Here is a 13,360-nt window from a genome sequence, read left to right on the forward strand (position 1 = left end):
TGCAAAAAGAAGTGTCTAATGTGTGTAAAAAAAAGAGTGCAATTCCTAATTCCTGGTTTGTGTGATTTAGGAGTCTTGTTGTTTTAACTAAGTGCTCAGTCCATACAGGAAACTGCTGATATTTTCTCTGCATTAGTTGGCCCTCATACCTCATAAATTATCATTGTTTTGCTTTACGGCCCATTGGTCAAACTGGGGAGCTGCCTTAGAATTGGCCAGCTGTGGAGCCTAAGGTGAAAACACAGGACTTAAATTTTGTGTGTCCGATTGCCGAAAGCTAATTTCACTATGCCTGATGTCCTTTTGGCTGCTGTAATTGTGTGACCAGGGTTGAATGTTTTTCAGAGTTTTTCCTTGTGGCAGAAGAACACAAGAACTTTGTACTCAGTCACATTATGAAACAGAGCAATTTTCCACCATCAAAAACCTCTAATGATTCCCCATTAAGTAGATGGACCCACAGTTTTTTCTTGTAGGAGGGAAAGGGATCGTGATATTTTTGTTAAGCTGACTGTTTTTTGAATAAATGACAGTGGCTCAGAGATCATTCAGCTTGGACAAATGCACAAACAGGTCTGCAGGCAGATGCAGCACCTGTGCAAACAAGACATCCCTTGTTTATTGATAGACCCTTTGCTTTAAACAAGCTCTCGCTGTCCTGCGAAAAACTAGGGTGGCACTAACAGGAGGTAGATCATTGCACCATTAGTGATTATAGGGTGGTTTGGTTTAACTGAGTCTCCAGACATAGACACACATGCACACACTCATATGCATCATTTGCAAGATCAGAGCAGCCTGGACATCCCGAGGTCACATATGTGTCAGCAGTCCATTGGCCTCCTAATGGCAGCTTGCTGGAGGAGTCAGAAGTAGGAGCAGCCTTCTCTAATTAGCCCCTGTGCAGGCTGTGCTCTCTAGCTGGCGCGAGTCCACTCCCTGGAGCTGAATCCAGGGTTCACAGGCAGGCTCTGAGCAGCATGAATGGATTGTCTTTGTGTCTGCATACTGAGGCCTGCTGTAACATAGACTGGACCTGTGTTTCTCCAGAGTGCGTTTACATTGGCCCCCTGTATCTTGAGCCGCTGCTGAAATGTGACATTACGAAAGCTTCTGGGCTTGGAGGGTCTGTGCTACACAGTCCTCTGGTTTTATAAAGGCAAGGCTCGGTTATGCAGAATGGAGTACTTAGTCACCATCTTTTGCCATATGCAGTGGTGCATAAAACACTTTATGTCTGTGGTTGCTGTTTCTTGGCTGGTTTTGATCGAACAAATATAGCATTTTCAACATCAAAACTTTGTGCACTTTAAATGTTTTCTAGCCATCTTTTTCCCCCTCTAACTGTTTTGTTTTAAAGTATTTATGTCCAAAACCATAATTGATCTTGAATACTGTTCTCACTTGTTCTCACTCTCACTTTTACCACAGCTAACAATCATCTTCAAGAACTTTCAAGAATGTGTAGACCAGAAGATGTACCATGCGGAGACTGACGAGCTTCCTGCTGCATTTGCTGATGGTTCAAAGAATGGAGGCGACCGCCATGGGGCCAACACCTTACGCATAGTAGAGAAGGTGCCTGGACAACACATGGAGATCCAGGCACGCTATATTGGCACCACTATTGTAGTTCGGCAGGTTGGCCACTACCTCACCTTTGCGGTGCGGATGCCAGAGGAGGTTGTGAATTCGGTGGAGGACCAGGACAACCAGGATCTTTACCTCTGCCTGCATGGGTGCCCTGCAAACCAGCGAATAGACTTCAGGACCTTCAGAGCACGGGCGGCAGAGAGCCAAGTCTTAGGCAGGGGACAGCCAGGTGCTCCTATTAATGGCTTCACATACCAGTCAGCCATGGCCAAGTGCAAAGAACGTCTACCAGTTGAGGATTTGTATTTCCAATCCTGTGTTTTTGACCTGCTATCTTCTGGGGACATCAACTTCACCCTGGCGGCCTACTACGCCTTTGAGGATGTTAAAATGCTCCACTCCAACAAAAACAAGTATCACCTCTTTGAAAAGGATACAATATTCAGCTCTGCCTCAGAAAAAAGGGGTTTTAGTGTCCTAATCCTCATCAGCCTTGTTATCGTACTGTTGTGGACTGACTCGTTTTCCATTCGTCTGTAGTCCCCATTGGACATCCTTGTTAGATGGTTGTAAGATGCTGTATGCATGTGAAATGCTGCTCTCACCGTGTTGTGTTCCATCTACCAGAGGCTGGGCTTCTCAGCTAGAGCCTGAGCTTCTGCTGAGGGCTTTCACACTTGTGTGTCTTGTGTCACACCATGGACTCATCTCTCATCATCATCACATATGTTCATTCATCAGGCCAGAGCAGAAGCGTTCCTGGAGATCCACCCATCTCTGTGGTCATCCTGCTGATCTCATAAGTGCTTCATGACAGAGAACGCAGCGCTGAGAGGTCCTGAGACCTGAGTCAGATTAAACCACCCTTGTTCCCACCAGGGTGATGTGCCACTGACAGGAGTGAGAGGGGGGTGATCCTTTGCAGAAAGAAAAGCTTGGAGATGTTCTTCAGTTCACTTGATGCCAAGTGAGAGGTGAAGTATGTCTCCCAGAGCCAGGCTGGAGGACATGACAGGAGCTTTTATTAATGGAGGGCCGGCAGGAGTTCTCTCTTTGAAGAAGCTCCAGCTTCGGAAAAATGTTAGCTTTCTAGAGAAAACCTGCTGGCCGAGGCCATGTCAGACTAGTAAGTCATATTGTCTACAGAGGAGATTAACAGGCCATAACATCAGGCCTTTTGTATAGTTTGTCTATGTGTGTGTGCAAAAGAAAGATGTGTTATTTTGTGTGTGTGTGTGTGTGAAGTGTTTCATAATATCTGTATATTGCACCCAGGGTCCTAATGTAGCTCTGGTGTGGTGGTTCATGGGTCAGTAAGAAGTTTTACTGCCTGCCAAGAGCTCTTTCCTGCATTTCATATAAAAAGGGTGTCAACCATTGTGTCGAACAGACTTTAAACTACACCCATACTGCTTAGGTGTTATAATTTCGGAAAATATTTATTGAATTCCCTCCATTGTCAAATTGGGTGTTCAAAATCAGCCTGAACAATTATAGAGAATAAGTTTCTTTACTTTGTTCACAAAGTAATAGTCATTGAGTAAAAAATCCACATCATACATTGGTATAGCCCAAGACAGAGTTGTCTCTGAGCACACTTGCTTCAGATAAACACGTTCGTGGAAAAATATTCATGTCAGTTTGCAGTAGGTAGCATAACCATCAACGTATATATCAAGGAGAGAGCCAAGTTCCTCCATACAATGTTTGCAGTTTAAGATGGGACCCACAAGGCAGGTCCATCAATCATCCTTACTGCTTCTTAAAGAGCAACGCCTTGCTCTCCATTTCAAAAGGGTGTCGACGTGGCTGTGCTGTAGGCCCCGTTTAACTCTCGACTCTGTAGATCTGTGAATTTATGGCAGAGGCATTTTGCCAAAGAACAAGCCATGGTGCCAACAATTTCCCAAACAGCTGAATTTTCTCTCTCTCTCTTTCTCATGGGACCTTTTGTGGTTCACTTAAGTATTTGGGCTCAAACCAGATGTCCTGATTGTGTATAATATTGGAAGGTGCTGCTAACTACAGTGTGGTGGATGGACCAGTGCTGGAGCTATTGAGAACATCTGCCATGCATTTCTTGTGACATTTGAAATGGGGGCATTTGCTCTTCAGCCATTAGCAGGCTCAGGATTACTGGCACTCAGTATTGTAAATAGCAGTAGTAATATTGGCGAGCTAAAGTCAAACGATACATAGCACCACTATTTTGAAGAGTGAAATTGCACCCTTGGTAGCCTAAAGCCTGTGTTATACTTTCCGCGTGCGCGAGTCTGCTACGGTCCGCTATGGTGTCCGTGACGTAAAAATCGTCATCGGCAAGTGTGCGCAGACATCCGCGTGCCTCCCATTTTTTGTGACTGCGCAGACAAGTACGCGCGGTCAGTAGGCTGCAAAAGCACCAACTGCACATGCGCAGGCTGTGTGAAGAAGCCTGTTGCTACTCAAACCTGTACAATCCGTCAATAAAACAATATAAAGACAGCCAGATGTGCAATAATTCTGGGCAATTGTTTGTTCACATGTTTGTTGCGGAGCGGATCATCAGCGTATGCCTTCGGTAGTATAAGTACAAGTAGTCCGCGTCCGTGCTGTCTGTGTACACGTCCGGATTGCTCATGCGGAAAGTATAACACAGGCTTAATAGTTCTATAGGCCATGTCTAGAGACTGTTGGAAAGGTCTTTATGGAAGATGAAGCCCACATAACTTCATGTTCATCATGTCCCATTTCTTCTAAGAACATCTATCACAACTGTCTTTTATCAGTGTTTGTTTTCTCTTAGTAAAAAGTTTGAGCTATGAAAATATGGTTTAGATATTAATGATACATAAAGAATCCTCTGAGAGACTTCACAGTAATTTATTCTTACACTGTAAAGTTTTGCGAGCCTTACTACTGCTAAGAAAGCTTGTGTTGTCGGTGCAGTTCATGGCTTTAAAGAGACTTTTGAAAGCATACAAAATGATTGTAATGACTTTTGTGTTTAAGTGTGCTTGTGTTGTCAGTGCTTTTTGGATTTATATGTGTAATGTGACATGTATATAAGTTTGTGTGATTTGGCAAATAATATTTTGTGCTGATTTTTTGGTACATCAGAGGGTGTGGTCAAATTTACCTTTAAGTAAAGGGATATTATGTACACAAGCACCACAAAAACATAAGATAAGGGACTTCTATCAACAATCTAATTTGGAACCAGAGTAAAACAGACATCATGTCCTTTAACTAAATACTAAGTAGGAAACGTGTGACTTGCGGTGTTAATGTGTTGTTTATTACAAAAGCACTTTATGTTTTTATTCTCTTTAACCTAGCTCTTACTTGGTTTTAACTTGATGGTGAAAGAGGTTATCAAACTTGTAATGCTAAAAAAATAAAAGTGAATGATAACATTTTCAAATGTATTAACATTGAATGGGAGATACCAGACAGCTTAGTCTGTTTTTGTATGTAGGACTAAAGCGGTGCCACACACCACCTGTAAATACTGTAAATTATTTATTGAAGAAAAATAAAGTGTCATGTTGATATATTTTTGATGTTTGGGTTTTTGTATTCAGCTGTGTTGCTTTTTTTATTCATGTTTGACAATGAAAGTGACTTCACCACAGACTTAATGCAAGTACGTTGAGCTAAGACTGCCACCTAATGGTACAATAAGTACACTCAATATCCTGAACCATTTTAGACCACAGCCATGATCCTAGCTAAAGAGAACAATGTAGCCTACATTACCGTGTTCGAGCCCTATTGTAACTTTTGCTCTATGAACCGCAAATATTGTAGTCAAATGTGCTTTCCCCACTTATTATAAGGAATCAACAATTATAAACAAAAAGACTGAGCAAAAAGATTTAAAGGTTTTTATAACATGTTTCTTAACCAATTCATCATTATGATTCGAAAGCACGCGTTTCATGTAGGTTATATCTAACGAACGTTACCAGCAATAACAATATACACTCCTGAACAAAATCTTAAGACCGGGGGGAACATTACAAGTATTTGCATTTTGCACTGGTGGATCGTAAACCAGGTTGTAAGTACTGCTTCAAAATGCCAAAAGAAGAAACAGGAGCAAGAGACAAAAAGTAGAGAATAGGCAATTTATTGAAAACTGCATTTAAACTCCAACTGTTCATCAGCTGAACAAAAGTAAAAGACCATAGCCTTGAAAAGTTCAAATCTGTGCAAAAATATGTCATTTATGTCATTGTCCTTCAGGCAGTCACACTGTCATGATCTCCTGATGGCAAAGGCAAAAGGGCTTTCTGTGCCCTTTGAGGTTGGATGCAGTAAGTAAATTTCTTAAAAGATCCTGAGAGTTATGGGACAAATAAAGTCAAGTGGTAGACCCAAAAAAGATCACGCAAGATGGTCCAAAAGAGCGACATTATAATCCTGGAAGAAGTCAGGCGGACATTGTGAACTGTGTTGTCCTGTTGAAAATCCCAGTCATGACTCATTACCGCACAGACGGGGGCCCTCAGTCAAGAGGGATGCCCGCTGCAACATGTCCACATAGCCAGCCGCCGTTTGACGCACCTGCACAACCTGAAGCTCCATTATCCCATTGAAGAAAAAAGCACCTCAGATCATGATGGAGCCTCCTCCACTGTGCCACGTAGAAAACATCTCCAGTGGGATCGCCTTGTCATGCCAGTAACATTGGAAGCCATCAGGACCGGCATCCAGGTTCATTTTTTTTCTCATCAGAGAATAAAACTTTCTTCCACCTTTCAATGTCCCATGTTTGGTGCTCCCTTGCAAATTCCAAACAGGCAAGTTTGTGGCGTGGGAGGAGACGTGGCCTTTGAAGACGGTTTTTGTTCTTTAAGTCCTTCTCTCGCAGATGCCGTCTTATGATATAGACTTCATGCTCAGGACAGGGTTGTTTCATTTTTATGGGTCCCAGCACATGTTGGAATAGATGGAAACAAGATGGCAGATAAACATGCTAAAAGATCATTGAATAAAAATAATGTAGAAATTGATGTAAAAATCAGCCTGTTGCTACTCAAACCTGTACAATCCATCAATAAAACAATATAAAGACAGCCAGATGTGCAATAATTCTGGGCAATTGTTTGTTCACATGTTTGTTGCGGAGCGGATCATCAGCGTATGCCTTCGGTAGTATAAGTACAAGTAGTCCGCGTCCGTGCTGTCTGTGTACACGTCCGGATTGCTCATGCGGAAAGTATAACACAGGCTTAATAGTTCTATAGGCCATGTCTAGAGACTGTTGGAAAGGTCTTTATGGAAGATGAAGCCCACATAACTTCATGTTCATCATGTCCCATTTCTTCTAAGAACATCTATCACAACTGTCTTTTATCAGTGTTTGTTTTCTCTTAGTAAAAAGTTTGAGCTATGAAAATATGGTTTAGATATTAATGATACATAAAGAATCCTCTGAGAGACTTCACAGTAATTTATTCTTACACTGTAAAGTTTTGCGAGCCTTACTACTGCTAAGAAAGCTTGTGTTGTCGGTGCAGTTCATGGCTTTAAAGAGACTTTTGAAAGCATACAAAATGATTGTAATGACTTTTGTGTTTAAGTGTGCTTGTGTTGTCAGTGCTTTTTGGATTTATATGTGTAATGTGACATGTATATAAGTTTGTGTGATTTGGCAAATAATATTTTGTGCTGATTTTTTGGTACATCAGAGGGTGTGGTCAAATTTACCTTTAAGTAAAGGGATATTATGTACACAAGCACCACAAAAACATAAGATAAGGGACTTCTATCAACAATCTAATTTGGAACCAGAGTAAAACAGACATCATGTCCTTTAACTAAATACTAAGTAGGAAACGTGTGACTTGCGGTGTTAATGTGTTGTTTATTACAAAAGCACTTTATGTTTTTATTCTCTTTAACCTAGCTCTTACTTGGTTTTAACTTGATGGTGAAAGAGGTTATCAAACTTGTAATGCTAAAAAAATAAAAGTGAATGATAACATTTTCAAATGTATTAACATTGAATGGGAGATTCAGACCAGACAGCTTAGTCTGTTTTTGTATGTAGGACTAAAGCGGTGCCACACACCACCTGTAAATACTGTAAATTATTTATTGAAGAAAAAATAAAGTGTCATGTTGATATATTTTTGATGTTTGGGTTTTTGTATTCAGCTGTGTTGCTTTTTTTATTCATGTTTGACAATGAAAGTGACTTCACCACAGACTTAATGCAAGTACGTTGAGCTAAGACTGCCACCTAATGGTACAATAAGTACACTCAATATCCTGAACCATTTTAGACCACAGCCATGATCCTAGCTAAAGAGAACAATGTAGCCTACATTACCGTGTTCGAGCCCTATTGTAACTTTTGCTCTATGAACCGCAAATATTGTAGTCAAATGTGCTTTCCCCACTTATTATAAGGAATCAACAATTATAAACAAAAAGACTGAGCAAAAAGATTTAAAGGTTTTTATAACATGTTTCTTAACCAATTCATCATTATGATTCGAAAGCACGCGTTTCATGTAGGTTATATCTAACGAACGTTACCAGCAATAACAATATACACTCCTGAACAAAATCTTAAGACCGGGGGGAACATTACAAGTATTTGCATTTTGCACTGGTGGATCGTAAACCAGGTTGTAAGTACTGCTTCAAAATGCCAAAAGAAGAAACAGGAGCAAGAGACAAAAAGTAGAGAATAGGCAATTTATTGAAAACTGCATTTAAACTCCAACAGGCTGTTCATCAGCTGAACAAAAGTAAAAGACCATAGCCTTGAAAAGTTCAAATCTGTGCAAAAATATGTCATTTATGTCATTGTCCTTCAGGCAGTCACACTGTCATGATCTCCTGATGGCAAAGGCAAAAGGGCTTTCTGTGCCCTTTGAGGTTGGATGCAGTAAGTAAATTTCTTAAAAGATCCTGAGAGTTATGGGACAAATAAAGTCAAGTGGTAGACCCAAAAAAGATCACGCAAGATGGTCCAAAAGAGCGACATTATAATCCTGGAAGAAGTCAGGCGGACATTGTGAACTGTGTTGTCCTGTTGAAAATCCCAGTCATGACTCATTACCGCACAGACGGGGGCCCTCAGTCAAGAGGGATGCCCGCTGCAACATGTCCACATAGCCAGCCGCCGTTTGACGCACCTGCACAACCTGAAGCTCCATTATCCCATTGAAGAAAAAAGCACCTCAGATCATGATGGAGCCTCCTCCACTGTGCCACGTAGAAAACATCTCCAGTGGGATCGCCTTGTCATGCCAGTAACATTGGAAGCCATCAGGACCGGCATCCAGGTTCATTTTTTTTCTCATCAGAGAATAAAACTTTCTTCCACCTTTCAATGTCCCATGTTTGGTGCTCCCTTGCAAATTCCAAACAGGCAAGTTTGTGGCGTGGGAGGAGACGTGGCCTTTGAAGACGGTTTTTGTTCTTTAAGTCCTTCTCTCGCAGATGCCGTCTTATGATATAGACTTCATGCTCAGGACAGGGTTGTTTCATTTTTATGGGTCCCAGCACATGTTGGAATAGATGGAAACAAGATGGCAGATAAACATGCTAAAAGATCATTGAATAAAAATAATGTAGAAATTGATGTAAAAATCAGTAAAGCAGAATCAAAGGCAATTATTAAGCAAGCTGTTATTAAATCTTGGCAACATAAATGGGACAAATATAGGACAGGAAGAGCTAAATAAACTTATCACTGCATCTAAACCAACAACATGCCTGTTAGACCCTGTACCCACTAAATTACTAAAAGAGTTGTTACCTGTAGCAGAAGAACTGCTTCTCAATATTATTAACTTGTCATTGTCTTTAGGTCACGTCCCAAAACCTTTCAAGCTGGCAGTTATTAAGCCTCTTATTAAGAAACCACAACTAGATCCTAGTGAACTGGCAAATTACAGACCCATTTCAAATCTTCCTTTTATGTCTAAAATTTTAGAAAAAGTTGTGCCTGCGCAATTGTGCTCCTTCCTGCAAAAAAATTATCTCTATGAAGAATTTCAGTCAGGTTTCAGGCCCCACCATAGCACAGAAACTGCACTTGTTAAAATTACAAATGACTTGCCTCAGACCAAGGCTGCATCTCATTGCTAGTTTTACTTAATCTTAGTGCTGTGTTCGACACTATAGATCATGACATACTCATAGATCGATTACAAAACTATACAGGTATTCAAGGGCTTTAAGATGGTTTAGATCCTACCTGTCCGATCACTACCACTTTGTTCATTTAAATGGGCAGTCATCTCACTTATCACCAGTAAAATATGGAGTGCCACAAGGATCTGTCCTAGGTCCTCTGCTATTTTCAATATACATGTTGCCCCTTGGTAATATTGTTAGAAAATACGGGATTAGTTTCCACTGTTATGCCGATGATACTCAACTATATATCTCAACAAGACCAGATGAAACTTCTAAATTATCTAAGCTAACAGAGTGTTAAAAATGTAAAAGATTGGATGACCAATAATTTTCTCTTATTAAATTCGGATAAGACAGAGATATTACTTATTGGACCAAAAGTGAGTACACAGAATCTCTTGATTACAATTTGCAACTAGACGGATGTACTGTTACTTCCTCTACAGTCAAAAATCTGGGTGTTATACTAGATTTCAACTTGTCTTTTGAAAATCATAGTTCCTATGTAACAAAAACAGCATTCTTCCATCTTAGAAACATTGCCAAGTTATGAAACATGTTACCTGTTTCTGATGCAGAAAAGCTAGTTCATGCATTCATGACCTCTAGACTGGACTATTGTAATGCACTGCTAGGTGGTTGTCCTGCATCTTCAATAAACAAGCTACAGGTAGTCCAAAATGCAGCAGCTAGAGTCCTTACCAGGTCAAGAAAATATGATATATTACCTCAATTCTACAGTCTCTGCACTGGCTACATATTAAGTTCTGTATCAGTTACAAAATATAATTACTTACCTATAAGGCCCTTAATGGGTTAGCTCCTGCATGCCTAACTAGTCTTCTACCACGCTACAATCCATCACGCTCCCTGAGGTCGCAAAACTCTGGACTTTTGGTAGTACCTAGGATAGCAAAGTCCACTAAAGGAGGTAGAGCTTTTTTGCATTTGGCTCCCAAACTCTGGAATAGCCTTCCTGATAACGTTCGGGGTTCAGACACACTCTCTCTGTTTAAATCTAGATTAAAGACACATCTCTTTGGCCAAGCATTCAAATAATGCATCTCATATTCTTGTACTGCAGTTATATCTGATCAAATGCACATTATTATTCTTTAGCTTGGGTTAAACAAATCAATTTTGCTTGGTTAGAACAGCAGCTATGCTAATTATGTCCTGAGAAGAGATGATGCCAACCCCGAAACAACATACAGAACTACCAAATTTTGCTATCAGTTTGATTGCAACATATAATAATTGCTGTTAATAGTGTTCATCGTCTGTTTGATTACGTCTTTAATTGATTTTTCCGTACATTAACTGACAGTCACCACTGATAAGCTACCACTAAATATTGTAGAAACTTAATTTGCTGTAAAGTTGCTTTGCAACGATTTGTATTGTGAAAAGCGCTATACAAATAAACTTGAATTGATTTGAATATTAATTTAAACAATTATTATCAATCAATTATTATATTAAATAACATAAATATATCTTAGTATCTTAATTGTTTAGATTTTTATAATGCATTAGCTTTTTGTCGATCCACTGGCTTACATTTAAAAATATGTAGCAAAAATAGCATACTGGCTTATTGAAAAAGCAAATTTGTTCCCTGCCAGCAGGTTTCACTTACCGAGCGGCAGCATATAGCGGTTTCCCCGGTAACCGCAGTACACAAAGCAGCAGCGCCTGACTTTGAAACGTGCAGTGCTCAGGTTTATTCAGTGAAATCAGTTTAATCTTCATGTTAATCTATATAGCAATTCTTGTCTTTCCGTCCCCAAATTGAAGACCTCTTATACTTTTGTACCATTTAAGAGTTTTCATGGCCTTAAATTTAAACAATTAAACTGAAGACGTTTTAAGGACCCGTAGAAACCCTAAGAACATAGTTTAATGCAAACATTTCTGTCATGAATTTGGCAAAAAGGTTTTGTTTACTATGCACTTTACCTTTGAAATTTGAGGCAAGTGCAACTCTGGCATCCCCGTTGTTTGTGAGCAGTGGTGTGATGGCAATTTAAGATTTCCAAATCAAGGTATTCCCTTGAACTTGTTAAAAAGATATTCCGTTTACCATCTTGACTGAAAAATATTATCGAATTATATCATTTTCATGGTCAGTTTTTCATTTATTATTTGCTAATGTTAGTGAATGTTTACATTAGAATGCACGTCCTACTACGCTGAAATTAATACGGGGAGCAGCGGGAAACTAGCGACCTCACCTGGTTGATAGTATAACATCATAACTGAAAGCAATCTTTACGTGACTTACTTTCAAATATTTTAAAAATTATCATCCAAGTCTAATATGATCCAGTGGGCCGTACTAAAAGACAAAGATACAGATAGAAGGTGAAAATAATATGACATTAGAACTAATATTAGGTAATAGAGAATTCAGAAGAATGAGTCATCTAAGAGACACGGGAAACTTCATGAGAACATAAGATTTTTTTTTTATCCTTCTCATTGTCACTCCACACTCCAGTTCAGTTGTGCACCAATGGTTGGCTTGCCCACCGCCAATAAAAGTTACAAGAAGATGAAGAAGATGCCGTCTTATGGCTGCAGTCAGCATCAGTAAGGGCCTTAATTTGAGTCGAGGATCGGCCTGTGTCTTCACGGACAGCCCTAGTGATCATCCAAGTCTAATATGATCCAGCGGGCCGTACTAAAAGACAAAGATACAGATAGAAGGTGCAAATAATATGACATTAGAACTAATATTAGGTAATAGAGAATTCAGAAGAATGAGTCATCTAAGAGACACGGGAAACTTCATGAGAACATAAGATTTTTTTTTTATCCTTCTCATTGTCACTCCACACTCCAGTTCAGTTGTGCACCAATGGTTGGCTTGCCCACCGCCAATAAAAGTTACAAGAAGATGAAGAAGATGCCGTCTTATGGCTGCAGTCAGCATCAGTAAGGGCCTTAATTTGAGTCGAGGATCGGCCTGTGTCTTCACGGACAGCCCTAGTGATGGGCAAATGAAGCCTCGTGAAGCACTGAGGCTTTCCTCTGTCTGTTTCGGGAAAAAATTCAAAGCTTTGAGTGTCTCAAAAACAGCACCATCTGGTGATTAATAAAAAATATAGCAGCCAAAAGCATGTGAAAGGAGAGGGTGCTCGCTGCAGAGCCAAATGGGAGGAGCTGGATGTAATGGGTGGAGCTAGACACCCAACCACTCCCTAACCATACCCCTTACCCTATCGCTAAACATAACTCCACCCATTAGTTCACACAGAGGTGGAGCTGGACATCCAGAGAGGGGAAGCTGGAGGTCATTTGGCTCTGCAGTGAGCAGTACTTGTGTGAAAGACGCTCCGTAGGACGAGGCATCTACCACATATTCCACAGATCGATTCAAGTTACGTGCACAAATAAAAGCCAGTGTGTGTGTTTGTGCTTGTTGAATTCCTGTCTCTGATAAATTAATTTACCCATTAAACTGCAATTTAATACCAGTACGAATATCACATCGAATGTGAATATCGAATATCGAATCAGGCACGTGACTGGACAGAAAGTGAAGCTTCGTTTGTCATTGGTCACGTGATTTCTATGTTAACAACACAAGCTTCGAATCAAGGCTTCCTCTGACACGCCCCTT

At 40.2% G+C, this 13,360-nt stretch overlaps 1 protein-coding gene across 1 annotated transcript; it reads left to right on the plus strand.

Annotated features, from left to right (window-relative positions):
• The first annotated feature begins 980 nt into the window (after positions 1–980).
• On the plus strand, positions 981–5,106 carry LOC107549010 (repulsive guidance molecule A-like). The gene is made up of 2 exons (XM_016229908.1): positions 981–1,148; positions 1,432–5,106. The coding sequence occupies exons 1-2, from the start codon at positions 981–983 to the stop codon at positions 2,131–2,133; spliced, it is 870 nt and encodes a 289-aa protein (XP_016085394.1). The 3' UTR covers positions 2,134–5,106.
• Positions 5,107–13,360: the final 8,254 nt, after the last annotated feature.

The sequence above is a fragment of the Sinocyclocheilus grahami genome, unplaced genomic scaffold (genome assembly GCF_001515645.1).
Source record: "Sinocyclocheilus grahami isolate Dianchi unplaced genomic scaffold, SAMN03320097.WGS_v1.1 scaffold360.1, whole genome shotgun sequence".
NCBI lineage: Eukaryota > Metazoa > Chordata > Actinopteri > Cypriniformes > Cyprinidae > Sinocyclocheilus > Sinocyclocheilus grahami.

Bases quoted from the DNA above. Each gene is read 5' to 3' on its own strand.
- LOC107549010 (XM_016229908.1), top strand. From the start codon at position 981: ATGAATGGATTGTCTTTGTGTCTGCATACTGAGGCCTGCTGTAACATA. The intron at 1,149-1,431 runs GTTTTATAAAGG...CTTTTACCACAG, and splicing joins CTGTGCTACACAGTCCTCTG to CTAACAATCATCTTCAAGAA.